Genomic DNA, 14,298 nt, shown 5'->3' with positions numbered 1-14,298 from the left:
ATCACCAAGGTCAGATAGTTACTCAAATGGATGCCATATATGTGTTTGGGGCGCGATTGGTATCACGTATCCCCTCCAAACAGGTCAGATGGGAATGAAAACAGAGTGCTTGCATGGTTGGATGGGGTCTGCGTTATGACCTACACAGGTCTTAAAACACTCTTAGGAACGACCAAATCAATAATTTTTCTAGGGTTAGACGGCAACACCATGCACACAGGAGCTTGGCGCAAGACGGTAGGAGATCGCGAAGTTCCGGCGGCCTTGCGCGGCAAAGCTGTGGGCTACCTCCTCCATTAGCCCCAACCAAAATCTCCATTTCCCCCTTTTTGACACCCGTGGTGGAAGCGGGAATGCAGATCTACCCCTCCAGTAGATTCGTTCCACTCCTGCACCACACCCCTTCTCGTCCTCTAGAGGAGAAGCTCGTCTTCTTGATCTCACTCTCCTGCACCGGATTCACGTCGCCATGTACATCACAAAGAAGATTTTTCCCATGCCAAACACAAAGAAATACCAACCTCAATCGACGAGGTCATAGGAAATTTGAGACCCCAAAACTAAATGGTTTTATCGCGTCGTGTCAACTCTAGTTCGCCGTCAGCTACGCGTCGGAAGTTAGGTACACGCTGCGATACTACGTCTTCTCGCGAGCAGACCCAGTTTTTCTTTTTGACATGAGACCTAGTTTTTTTTTTTACATGAGGCCCAGTTTTTTTATGGACTAAAACAAGTCTTTTCTGAAATTTTCTCCTTCTCGTGTGTGTTGTTATATTTCGCCGGAGAACCGCGAGCGGTCGTCCATCAGCGCCACGCCGGTTCAGTCTCTGTCTCTCTCTCTCGCCGTCCACATCCCGAGACCCGAGCGCGCATGGCTGCTCCGATACCACCGCAGTATTTCCAGTAAAGAAAAAACCCACTCCCCACTCCCACGCCCTCCTTCCTCTGCCATTCCCCCTCCCCTCCACCCAAGAACTCGTGCCCCCTCGCCCTCCTCCACTTTCTTGATTCTTTTCTCACGTTGGCACCATCCCCGCCTTGCTCTGCGTGCACGGGAATGTTTCTTGTTCTTGCGGTGGTCTGAAGAGCGGAGGAAAGAGGAGACTAATCACAGGAGATGGGTTCTTGCGCGTCGGTTCACAAGGACGACGTCGGGACGCCCCAGAAGCTGCTACCCAAGGAGGGGCCGGTGGACGGGAAGGGCGGCGCCGCGGTCGGCGACGTCCTCGTTGATCTCAAGCGCAAGATTGAGGAGGGGCAGGCGGGCTTCGGCCACAGCAGGAGCCCCGATTCTGGTACGACGGTCCATCCTCCTCCTCTTCTTCCAAAGTCGGCATTTTCAGATTCTTGCGTGCTTGATCATCAGTTACATAAAGTTAATCTTTCATCAGGGTAAAAGAATCCATCATATCATACGGGTAGTCGGTTCTTTATGTGGAAAGGGCCCTTTTGGGTTTCTTTATTGGTTTATTATACTCGCGTCTGCGTTCAAAGAATTTGATAGCGAAGGATACTGTCATACTGGTGTTCAGTTTTAGTAACCCCTTCTGTAGATCATGATTTATTATGATCCCTTCAACGATTTGTTCCAGTAGGTGCTGATGGTTGACAGGAAGCAACTGTATCCACGCAGACAGACTAGTTCTGAATTTGCTTAATTAATAACCGGAACAAAGGAAAAAAATAGACTTGTTCTGTCTGGATTCAGCAGAGGTTATCTGAAGTTCTAGCAAAACTTCTCTGAATCCTTGTCACGGTTTATCCTGTCCCTAGAAACCATGCGCTGCACTGAATCAGGATGTTCTATTGCTGCACCTATGGAAAGACTGTATCTGATTGCTCTGTTATTATTGTAGCCAGTTTCTTATCTTAGGACATGAGTTTGTCCTTATTTTCTGGTTGAGCCTTAAAATTGCCAATATAAAGTTCCCCTCCTGTATGTCTTTCCTTGTTGCTCCAAATCAGGAGCTTGCTTCGTAGGTACTCCTATTTGAATATCCTGAGCGCACTGGGTTCAGCCTTGGTACCACTTCATCTGAGATCTAATCTTTGCCAAGAATTGTGAATTGTCTGTTAAGTGTGCAAATTGTTGGTTTTCTGTACTCTCTACTCTGACGAAGTTTTTTTACCATTTAGATTTTAGCTGAATCTGCTGTCTTTCTTGATAGTTAATGCAATATTCTTGATCGAGCCAATCAATACCTACTTTTGTTTGTTTCTGTTGTATGAAGGGTGGAACTAACATAACTTTATTTGCAGGTAGCAAGGACGAAATGTTCTTCGAGTCTCGAGGGTGGTTAGATTCTGACTGCGAGGATGACTTTCAGAGCGTGAATGGAGGTAATCACATAGCTAGACATGCTTTATCAATTCTCTGAAAGGATTTCATTCTAGTGCTAGAGTGCTATAATATTGCAGCCAAATAATACCATCTCTTCATACTGGCATCACAGTTGTGCCGATGCTTTGGTTCATGTTGTTCCCTTTTGAGGCTGTTATATAATATCATCTCTAGCATGGTAGCACGTGGTTTGTTTGCTCTCTATGTTCTGTCCAAACTGCATGTTCTCTGATGATTGAGCTCATGACGAACTGATGATGCAACTTTTATTTGTCACACTAGAATCCAAGGGGCTTATTTTAGGCACCGATTGCATCTTGAGACAAACGGTTGAGACCTTTGATTTCGTGTTTTGGCATGATCATGCTTCTTGGCATCCAACAGTTATGAGCTGCATTGGACCCCCCACTTTCAGCTGCACCTGACCTATCCCATGTGATCCTTAATGTTATATAACCACTTGCCAAATCTTGAGCATATATGACACTTAAGCCTGCTATTTATGACGTCCTCAGATGGTCTGTTAGTGGATAATTAGATTTTCTACAAGATAATATGATTTGTTCAATCCGCGCAACACCCATAATCACATAGGTTATGAGCTGCATTGGACCCCCCACTTTCAGTTGGACTAGCCTATCCCATGTGGTCCTTAATTTTATATAACTCGTTTCCAAATCTTGAGAATATATGACACCCATGCTTGTCATTTATGACGACCTCGGAGGTTCTCTTAGTGGATTACTAGATCTTCTACCAGATAACATGATCTGTTCAATCCGTGAAACAACCATAATCATAACAGTATGCTTTGTTTGCAGATTTCACTCCATCCCGTGGCAGCACTCCAAATTATCAACCTAGAGCGAATACTGTGATGAGCAACGTTTTTCTGCCTAACAACGAACATGACTCGAAATCATCAGAGCCTTCTCCAACTGGACGAAGGAAACTATCCGAGCTCCTGCAAGAGGCGATGCAGAACGCCCACGAAGAGAACACTGATACCACCAGAGAACCAGATAGCAGCAAGAACGGGGAGCAGCAGCCGCAATCCGTTGACACAGCTGAGAAGCCGGTGTCCGAGTCGAGCACAGGCTGCAGCACCGAACCGACGCCCGCCAGAGAAGCCAGAATCCGGAAGGAGAGGTCCTGGTACACCGGCCACTGCTGCCTGCCGACCTTTGTCCACAGCATGACCTTGGAAGAAGATGAGGGGAGGCAGAAGATGGGCCCTGGGCCTGTTGCTGTTTGACAGCGCTGCTGCCTCCAGTGCCCCCTCTCCGAGCTGTATCAGCTATGGTACTACTACCTGATGCGGCCCCTGAATCGAATTACTGTAAAGAAAGCCAAGTTGCTGAGAGTGCTATATCCTTGTAATAATCAAGCGAATAGTCACTCCGGGAATTCATGTGCTGTATCTAGAATCTGGCTTGAGAAATGCTGTGCATATATTATTTCCTCTGATCTCCATGGATGTGTTTTTCAGTTGCCAGCAATTGGTCAGATATTGGGTGCATGTGGCATGTCATGCGGGGTGCCTACCTACCATGTCATGTTCTTCAGGGCTTCAGTGTGATTGGCTGGTCTATTTCTGGCTACCTTTTTTAGGCCAACTTGGTTAAATGGTTATGCTAGACAAGACAAGTGGATTTCTTCTGTATCCAGATGCCAATTGTCCAGGGCCTTTTTTTTTCCATTGGCAATTCTGCCGTGGATCACGGCATAGACTGAGTAGCTTGTGTGATTATTTGGCATCGGTGACACAAATCGAGCCACCAGACACGTAGTTAGTTGGGCATTTTGCTTACGTGCTCATGCAGTGCTTTGATCCAACTGATGACAAGGACATGATAGCTGCCCAGGATATTTTGGTGATTATACACCACTACCTTGATGATGTTCGGATTAATATGACGGTATTCAAGCCTAACAAGAATGCAACAGAAAGCTTAAATAACAGCCAGCAGCACAGAAAAAATATCTTGTTTTAACCTACTAAACCATTTTACAAGAAGTTCATATGAACCAAAAAGTGTTATCAGCAGCAAATAAGTACTCCCTCCGGCTAAAAATAGGTAACAATAGGTGTTTCAACTTTATCTCGATATGGATCTTGATATATCCGTATCTAGATAAAAGTCAGACACCTATTTTTAGACGGAGAGAGTATGATTTTTGGCAGCACGAACAAATATACGGAAGCAGTACAGAGAAGCTACAGAAAATATCAGAAACGTTACTGATTTGATGATTTCATATGAAAGCAACACAAACCAAAAAAGTGGTGTGTGTTCTTGCTTGGCTCCAAAAAAGTGGTATCCTGTTAAATAACTTTCTTTACCCTACTGTGAACCGATTATTTAGAGGTTAAAATGAATCCAAAAAAGAGTAATAACACCCAATAAAATTGATTTTGGCAGCACATATATGTACAATCAATAAAGCAGCATACAGAAAATACTACAATCAGACAACATTATAAGGCCTTCACAACACAACCAAAAAGTGGTGTGTGTTCTTGCTTGGCTCCAAAAATGAGTAAGCGACAGCAAATAAGATCGTTTTTGGCAGCACATACATGTACAATCAATAAAGCAGGACACAGAAAATACTAGTACTGGACAACACTATAGGGCCTTCACAACACAATCACTCAATAAGGTTTGACATGAGATACATGAGTACTAATTAAAATCCCCAAAGTGGCACTGAAGCAACAACACAGTGTGGTATTACACGCTGGGAGGTTTGATTTACGAATACAATGTGGGAATGGTAGAGCTAGACAACAGGCCCAACAACCTGCCTGATCGAGAAATATGTCCACAGCATCATAGAGATCACTAGATCTGTTACATATTCTTGGATTTGTTGCTTCCCTTAGGCATTACCCCCCTTGTGAGATCGGTGATTTGACCTTCCTACAGGCTAGTTCTGAACAGTATAAAAATGGTCTACCAAAGCGAGGAAGACATGAGAAAGGATCGGATGCGCTGCAGCAACTCCGCCTTCACTGGACCAGGCACCGCGGCTGTTTCAGAAAAAAACAGGAGACAATGATAATCATGAAAGAAACACTTTCTTATCATCCTAACATTGCGCAGCAACAGACAAGTCTATGAAAAACATATGAGGAGGGAGGCAAGTGCAAAAAAGTACATTCTCTTGGTCCAAAATCCTGTTGTAATAGGCAAGCATTCAACTTATACAAATAGAAAAATGGAAATATGCATGGAAAGGCTACATATTTTGTACTGATCCTTCCAACAGTCCAACTAGTAGCTCATAAGAAGTAGAACTAAGTAACCTGTTGTGCAGTCGAACAAAATATCGTTCCTTTTGCAGCCAGAAATTAATTAATTGGGCAAATAAAAATCACTGACCTCTTCCTTTTGGAGTAATAACATGAATAAGATCATCTATTGTTACATTATTTCTCCCTTTCTTCCTTGCATAGGCCCTAGACAAAACAAACTGACGCCAGTTAACAGCAACCACAAGGACGATAGCTTAGATTCTTCAGGGAAAACCCAAGCGTCATAATTCCAGACAAATGGTGTGCGCAAAATAACAAAAAATTCAGAATGCTCTAATGTGACAACTTGAGGCAGCAGACAGGTTAGTGATAAAGTGCAAGTTGGGGCTCATGGCATTCACTGATTTAGAGTAATTCTGGAGCTTTTTTAAATAATGAAGAACTGGAGAACTGCATAGCTATGTTCTCTGCAAAAACATAATGGTTAAAGTGATGATGGGCAAAAATCACGCCTTAAAGCAGGCGTGCTGCCTGTGCTACTTGTACCTCCAGATTTTTTTTGCATTAGAGCAGACAAGAAATAAAACATGTAACTCACTGCAGATGTTATAGACTGGTCCATTTACCCACAGGTCAAAAAGTGATAAGCCTACTGTTAGTTTGTGTTGTGAGAATTTTTTAGGCATAGTAAATGTGAACATAATATGCCATCAATTATACTGTAATTAGATGTACAAGGAGACAAACCTGCAGAGAGCCTTCATGTCATCCTTCCAGCCACACTCCACTAGCCGCTCCCGGAGAAGCTCCATCAGCCTCTCCTTCTCGCCACTCTCTACCAACTTCAGAGACCAAAAACTCGCCTCACTCAATGAAAGCATATACAGAGAAAAGAACCCTAAAACCGTCCTCTCCCCCCTCTCCCTTCCTACCAAACCCTAACCAGATCGAATCATGATCACCCACCCGGATGATACGAGCAGCTGCAACCACCGCATGCTTACGATACACCAATAACCCTAAACCCAAGCAAGAGGAAGAACAGACGCCGAGACGCGACCGCAAATCTCCTGCACGATTTCCGCAGGGGCGACGGGGACAAGAACAGTACCTTGAGGTTGATGATTTCGCTAAGAGGAACCTCCTTCCGTTCCTCGTCCTCATCCTCCTCCTGATTCGGCGTCGGCGGCCGGTTAATCGACGCCCTCCTGCATGCACACCCCCAACAACAACAACAAAATCATCGCCCCGTCGCATCAAAATCGGGCCGGGAACCCGCAAATCCTTGAGAAAGTAGCAACGCCCACGAACTGATTCGTGGGCAGCTCGGGGGCTTAATCGCGGGATGCGCGCACGAACAGCGGGGAATCGATTGGCTCGCTTACATGCTGGATTGGATTGGAGCGCCTCTGCTTCGTCTCGTGGGTTCCTCCTGTCTCCTCTGCTTCGGAGGTCGTGCGTCTAGAGTAGCTAGCGGCTGTGTTTGGCTTTGCTCTGTTCCGATCGGGGCCGACTACAGCCTGGTCAAGTTGCTGGGCCGTTTCTTCGGATGCATTGGCCCAGCAGTTCACGGGTTACTGGCCTTGGTCCTCTTTTCCGGGCTTTTCTTTCGAAAATAAAGAAAATAGTCAACTTTTCACTATGAAACAAACGGTCATGAGATTACCTAAAAACCGCACATTAAAGGAACAAGAGCTTACATCTTCTATCGGGTATCATGGTGCAACGTCACGAGCTGGTCATCAAACTCTGCAGTCAGGACAACCGCATGGTGCGTCTGCTGATGGTACAATCGCATCTTGTCAGCATGACCAATGCCACTAGCATGACCAATGCCACTGCCACCGACTTGATCCATTAGTGTCACCTGCTCGGCTGCTCCAGTATCTAGAGGCGGCATGGTTGGGATGGTGGAAATGTCGGAGGAGGAAGGAGGTGACTTTGACTAATGGCGGACTCCACAACCCAGAGTCACAAATTGTGGACCCACTCGTGGTCCCACTTATATAGTCTAATCACTAGGGATAAGTATAGGCAGACTTAATTACCTCTTAGTCACTAATGTTGTGAAATTAATTCCTACCAGATATTTCAAAATCATTTTCTGCTATCAAACATTAGTGTTACACAATTAATTTCTTCCAAAAAAGTTACAGAATAAAATTCATAACATTGTTTGGCAGAAAGTAATTGTGCATCATTATTGTTTGGTTGCAGCAATTGATATCACAACAATTCTTTGGCAGAAATTAATTCCTCTATTGGAAGCTAATGATGTGAAATTACTTACTACCAAAAAATTACGGAAAATTACTCCCTACTACCAAACAATATATTTGCATAATTGTTTTCTTCCAAATAATGTAGTGCAATTAATATGCAACATTGTTTAGAAGAAACCAACTTTGCAACGTTAATGTTTAATAACAACAAATATTTTCATAATATTTTTTTTTTGCAGATTTATTCCACATCATTATCCACCTAGAGCGGATTACTTTCTGCCAAACAATTGTTGTGAAATCAACTGAGCCTACCAAATAGTAATGTTGCACAATTATTTTATGTCAAACAATATCGTGAAATTAATTCTGCTACATTGTTTGTAAGAAAATAACTTTCCAACATTATTGTTTGATGGCAGAAAATAATTTCAAAACTATTGTTTGGCAGGAATTAATTCCACAATATTAGTGGCTAAGATATAATTACGTATGCCTCTAGTTATCCTTCGGTAATTAGACAATATAAGTGGGGCCACGAAATGGTACACTTTTAGAGATCGTGGCTCAAGGAGTTCCCCATTGGTCAAGTCAAATCCATTACTAGATCTTCCAACATGAAAGAGTTGCGACATGTATACAATAGCCGCGGAGCTCTAAACTTAGCATGAACCAACTTTTCACCAAATTTGTCATATGATCTCAATTGAAACCAACCATTAACTCCACAGATGTTCCAAGTATAGAAATTTTGAACTTCATCTTTCACTTAAAAATGCAAAAAAATATATATGTATAAAATGAAACTCGATCTAGATCTAGCTGACTCACCATCTTCTCTTACGCCATGGTGAAGGCAGCAACGAACAGCGCCACCGATCGTGCATGCGAGAGGTGCAAAGGCTGCCAACGATGCTGGTGCGGAGCAAGGGGAGGTGGCTAACCAACAGTGGTACACCGGTAGGAAGATCTTCAGAGGGTGGGTGGGGGGGGAGGGGTTGGAGAGCTGGGAGGGGGCTGACTTTGGTAGACCGATAGCAAGGTCTTGAGAGAGGGGAGGGGGTGGAGAGCCAATGGACTACATCGATGCGCGTTTTATACTGAAAGGGGAGGGGCAGTATGCATTAGGTTGGAGTCTCATGCGTGACGTATGTGCTTACCAAATATATGTCTCAGCGTTTGAGTATTATATCTTTCCAATAATAGATTTGACCGACCGTTTAATTATATGATGCAAAAAAATATAGCCTCATGCATGACGCATGTGCTTACCAAATATATGTCTCAACATTTGAGTATTATGTCTTTCCAATGACAGATTTGACCGACCGTTTAATTATATCTTTCCAATTATGGCAACAATGTCGGTGGCAAGCAAGGGGAGGGGGCTGATCGATCGTGGTAGACCGATAGGAAAGATCTTGAGAGGGTGGGCGGGGGGGGGGGGGGGGGGAGTGAGTTGGAAGGGGCGATCGACTGAGGTATACCAGGAAGGGTGTGGAGAGCCGATGGACGTTTTATATTGAAAGGGGGCAAGTACGCGCTACATGTTCTCGCCAAATATATGTCTCAACTTTTGAGTATTATATCTTTCTAATGATCCGTTTGACTGATCGTTTAATTGTACGACATGAAAAAACGTAGAGACTCATGCAAATATAGCAATAGGTCAGGTTACACACAAATTGAATAGCCATGCCCATAAAGGTGACTGCCGCTGATACGTCTCAAACGTATCTATAATTTCTTATATTTCATGCTACTTTTATGATGATACTCACATGTTTTATACACATTATATGTCATTATTATGCATTTTCCGGCACTAACCTATTGACGAGATGCCGAAGAGCCAGTTGCTGTTTTCTGCTGTTTTTGGTTTCAGAAATCCTACAAAGGAAATATTCTCGGAATTGGACGAAATCAACACCCAGGGGCCTATTTTTCCACGAAGCTTCCAGAAGACCGGAGGAGATACGAAGTGAGGCCACGAGGCGACGCCACACCAGGGCGGCGCGGCCAGGCTTGGGCCCGCGCGGCCCTAGCGTGTGGGTCCCTCGCGTCGCCCCTAAACCTACCCTTCCGCCTACTTAAAGCCTTCGTCGCGAAACCCCCAGTACCGAGAGCCACGATACGGAAAACCTTCCAGAGACGGCTGATACGTCTCCGACGTATCGATAATTTCTTATGTTCCATGCCACATTATTGATGATATCTACATGTTTTATGCATACTTTATGTCATATTTATGCATTTTCCGGCACTAACCTATTAACGAGATGCCGAAGAGCCGGTTGTTGTTTTCTCGCTCGTTTTTGGTTTCAGAAATCCTAGTAAGGAAATATTCTCGGAATTGGACGAAATCAATGCCCAGGGTCCTATTTTTGCACGAAGCTTCCAGAAGACCGAGGGTTAGACGAAGTGGGGCCACGAGGTGGCCAGACACCAGGGCGGCGCGGCCTGGCCCTTGGCCGCGCGGCCCTGTCGTGTGGTCCCCTCGTGACGCCCTTTGACCTGCCCTTCCGCCTACTTAAAGCCTCCGTCGCGAAACCCCCAGTACCGAGAGCCACGATACGGAAAACCTTCCAGAGACGCCGCCGCCGCCAATCCCATCTCGGGGGATTCAGGAGATCGCCTTCGGCACCCTGCCGGAGAGGGGATTCATCTCCCGGAGGACTCTTCACCGCCATGGTCGCCTTCGGAGTGATGAGTGAGTAGTTCACCCCTTGACTATGGGTCCATAGCAGTAGCTAGATGGTCGTCTTCTCCTAATTGTGCTTCATTGTTGGATCTTGTGAGCTGCCTAACATGATCAAGATCATCTATCTGTAATTCTATATGTTGTGTTTGTCGGGATCCGATGGATATAGAATACTATGTTATGTTGATTATCAATCTATTACCTATGTGTTGTTTATGATCTTGCATGCTCTCCGTTATTGGTAGAGGCTCTGGCCAAGTTTTTGCTCTTAACTCCAAGAGGGAGTATTTATGCTCGATAGTGGGTTCATGCCTCCATTAAATCTGGGACAGTGACAGAAAGTTCTAAGGTTGTGGATGTGCTGTTGCCACTAGGGATAAAACATTGATGCTATGTCTAAGGGTGTAGTTATTGATTACATTACGCACCATACTTAATGCAATTGTCTGTTGTTTTGCAACTTAATACTGGAAGGGGTTCGGATGATAACCTGAAGGTGGACTTTTTAGGCATAGATGCATGCTGGATAGCGGTCTATGTACTTTGTCGTAATGCCCAATTAAATCTCACAATATTCATCATATCATGTATGTGCATTGTCATGCCCTCTCTATTTGTCAATTGCCTGACTGTAATTTGTTCACCCAACATGCTATTTATCTTATGGGAGAGACACCTCTAGTGAACTGTAGACCCCGGTCCATTCTTTTACATTGAATGCAATCTACTGCAATACTTGTTTCTACTGTTTTCTGCAAACAATCATCATCCACACTATACATCTAATCCTTTGTTACAGCAAGCCGGTGAGATTGACAACCTCACTGTTTCGTTGGGGCAAAATACTTTGGTTGTGTTGTGCGGGTTCCACATTGGCGCCGGAATCCCTGGTGTTGCGCCGCACTACATCCCGCCGCCATCAACCTTCAACGTGCTTCTTGGCTCCTCCCGGTTCGATAAACCTTGGTTTCTTTCCGAGGGAAAACTTGCTGCTGTGCGCATCATACCTTCCTCTTGGGGTTCCCAACGAACGTGTGAGTTACACGCCATCAAGCATATTTTCTGGCGCCGTTGCCGGGGAGATCAAGACACGCTGCAAGGGGAGTCTCCACAATCCAATCTCTTTACTTTGTTTTTGTCTTGCTTTATTTTATTTACTACTTTGTTTGCTGCATTATATCAAAACATAAAAAAATTAGTTGCTAGCTTTACTTTATTTACTATCTTGCACTCTATATCAAAAATACAAAAAAACTAGTTACTTGCATTTGCTTTACTTATTTCAACATGTTTCCTTTTAATTTTACTGCAAAAGATATACCTGTGGGACAAGGGTCTATAATTGGAAGAGATAATATAGAGGAATTTTTCACCCATGTTAGTATGCATGAAGATCTTAAAGATATACCCCTTGCAAAAGCTGCCCCTACTTATGAAGATGCCTCTGTTTATTTGGTACACATGATGGAAGCTAGATTTATTAGTCTCAACCCCATGATACAACACATGTTTCTTACACTTTCTGATATGGAGCGGGGAGAGAAGAGAGATTTTGTTCTAAAAGTCTTAGTGCGAGAATTTGAAGATATAGCTAAAGAAGCTAGGAAAGTTTTTATTAAGCATAAAAGGCTTGGCTTTTACACTGACTTTAAAAGAACACTTGAAAAAATGGATATGGATAGAATTAAGTACACTAATAATGTTAATAATGGTGGGGAGATTAAAGCACCAATACCATGTAAGCTCCTAACGATGCATGAAGCTCTAGATGATAATTATGCTTGGCTTGTTCCTGAAAATTTGTTTGATGAGAGTAGCAAGCCTAAGACTAATGAAAAGGGAGCCGCTGAAACTTATGTGTCCAACATACTATGCATGGTTGAGAAAACCCCCAATACCCCTGGTTATGATGTTGATGCTCCATCTTTTGATAACACTTGATATACACTTTTTGCGCCTAGCTGAAAGACGTAAAAGAAAAGCGCTTATGGGAGACAACCCATGTTTTTACTACAGTACTTTTGTTTTATATTTGAGTCTTGGAAGTTGTTTACTACTGTAGCAACCTCTCCTTATCTTAGTTTTGTGCTTTGTTGTGCCAAGTAAAGTCGTTGATAGTAAGGTTCATACTAGATTTGGATTATCTGCAGCGATTCTGCATTTCTTTGTTGTCATGAATTTCGACCTGCCTCTCGTAGGTAGCTCAGAAAAATATGCCAATTTACGTGCGTGATCCTCAGATATGTACGCAACTTTCATTCAATTTGGGCATTTTCATTTGAGCAAGTCTGGTGCCTCAATAAAATCCATCTTTACGGACTGTTCTATTTTGACAGATTCTGCTTTTTATTTCGCATTACCTCTTTTGCTATGTTGGATGAATTTCTTTGATCCATTAATGTCCATTAGCTTTATGCAATGTCCAGAAGTGTTAAGAATGATTATGTCACCTCTGAACATGTTAATTTTTATTGTACACTAACCCTCTAATGAGTTGTTTCGAGTTTGGTGTGGAGGAAGTTTTCAAGGATCAAGAGAGGAGGATGATACAATATGATCAAGGAGAGTGAAAGCTCTAAGCTTGGGGATGCCCCGGTGGTTCACCCCTGCATATATTAAGAAGACTCAAGTGTCTAAGCTTGGAGATGCCCAAGGCATCCCCTTCTTCATCGACAACATTATCAGGTTCCTCCCCTGTAACTATATTTTTATTCCATCACATCTTATGTGCTTTGCTTGGAGCGTCGGTTTGTTTTTGTTTTTGTTTGAATAAAATGGATCCTAGCATTCATTGTGTGGGAGAGAGACACGCTCCGCTGTTGCATATGGACAAATATGTCCTTAGGCTTTACTCATAGTATTCATGGCGAAGGTTGAATCTTCTTCGTTAAATTGTTATATGGTTGGAATCGGGAAATGATACATGTAGTAATTCTAAAATATCTTGAATAATTTGATACTTGGCAATTGTTGTGCTCATGTTTAAGCTCTTGCATCATATACTTTGCACCTATTAATAAATAAATACAAAGAGCTTGCTAAAATTTGGTTTGCATATTTGGTCTCTTTAAAGTCTAGATAATTTCTAGTATTGAGTTTGAACAACAAGGAAGATGGTGTAGAGTCTTATAATGTTTACAATATGTCTTTTATGTGAGTTTTGCTGCACCGGTTCATCCTTGTGTTTGTTTCAAATAACCTTGCTAGCCTAAACCTTGTATCGAGAGGAAATACTTCTCATGCACTAGGGATAAAACATCAATGCTTTGTCTAAGGATATTTGTGTTGATTACATTACGCACCATACTTAAAGCAATTGTCTGTTGTTTGCAACTTAATACTGGAAGGGGTTCGGATGATAACCTGAAGGTGGACTTTTTAGGCATAGATGCATGCTAGATAGCGGTCTATGTACTTTGTCATAATGCCCTGATTAAATCTCATAGTACTCATCATGATATATGTATGTGCATTGTTATGCCTTCTTTATTTGTCAATTGCCCAACTGTAATTTGTTCACCCTACATCTGTTTATCTTATGGGAGAGACACCACTAGTGAACTGTGGACCCCGGTCCAATTCTTTACATCTGAAATACAATCTACTGCAATTATTCTTTATTGTTCTTCGCAAACAATCATCATCATCCACACTATACATCTAATCCTTTGTTTACAAGCAAGCTTGGTGAGATTGACAACCTCATCTGTTACGTTGGGGCAAAGTACTTTGATTGTGTTGTGCAGGTTCCACGTTGGCGCCGGAATCCCTGGTG

At 43.1% G+C, this 14,298-nt stretch overlaps 2 protein-coding genes across 2 annotated transcripts; one reads left to right on the top strand and one right to left on the bottom strand.

Annotated features, from left to right (window-relative positions):
- The first annotated feature begins 838 nt into the window (after nucleotides 1-838).
- Nucleotides 839-3,814, top strand: LOC124664516 (uncharacterized protein At3g27210-like). The gene is made up of 3 exons (XM_047202020.1): nucleotides 839-1,295; nucleotides 2,260-2,340; nucleotides 3,163-3,814. The coding sequence occupies exons 1-3, from the start codon at nucleotides 1,118-1,120 to the stop codon at nucleotides 3,594-3,596; spliced, it is 693 nt and encodes a 230-aa protein (XP_047057976.1). The 5' UTR covers nucleotides 839-1,117; the 3' UTR covers nucleotides 3,597-3,814.
- A 1,162-nt stretch (nucleotides 3,815-4,976) lies between these two features.
- LOC124661099 (transcription and mRNA export factor ENY2-like) lies at nucleotides 4,977-7,065 on the bottom strand. The gene is made up of 5 exons (XM_047198957.1): nucleotides 6,986-7,065; nucleotides 6,712-6,808; nucleotides 6,348-6,442; nucleotides 5,728-5,804; nucleotides 4,977-5,375 (listed from the first exon to the last, which is right to left on the bottom strand). Coding segments are annotated over exons 1-5 (348 nt in total). The 5' UTR covers nucleotides 6,988-7,065; the 3' UTR covers nucleotides 4,977-5,298.
- Between the last annotated feature and the right edge of the window lie 7,233 nt (nucleotides 7,066-14,298).

Source organism: Lolium rigidum, chromosome 6 (genome assembly GCF_022539505.1).
Source record: "Lolium rigidum isolate FL_2022 chromosome 6, APGP_CSIRO_Lrig_0.1, whole genome shotgun sequence".
Classification (NCBI taxonomy): domain Eukaryota; kingdom Viridiplantae; phylum Streptophyta; class Magnoliopsida; order Poales; family Poaceae; genus Lolium; species Lolium rigidum.
Note: the sequence above shows the minus strand (reverse complement) of the source record. Positions and strands in the feature narration are given on the sequence as shown.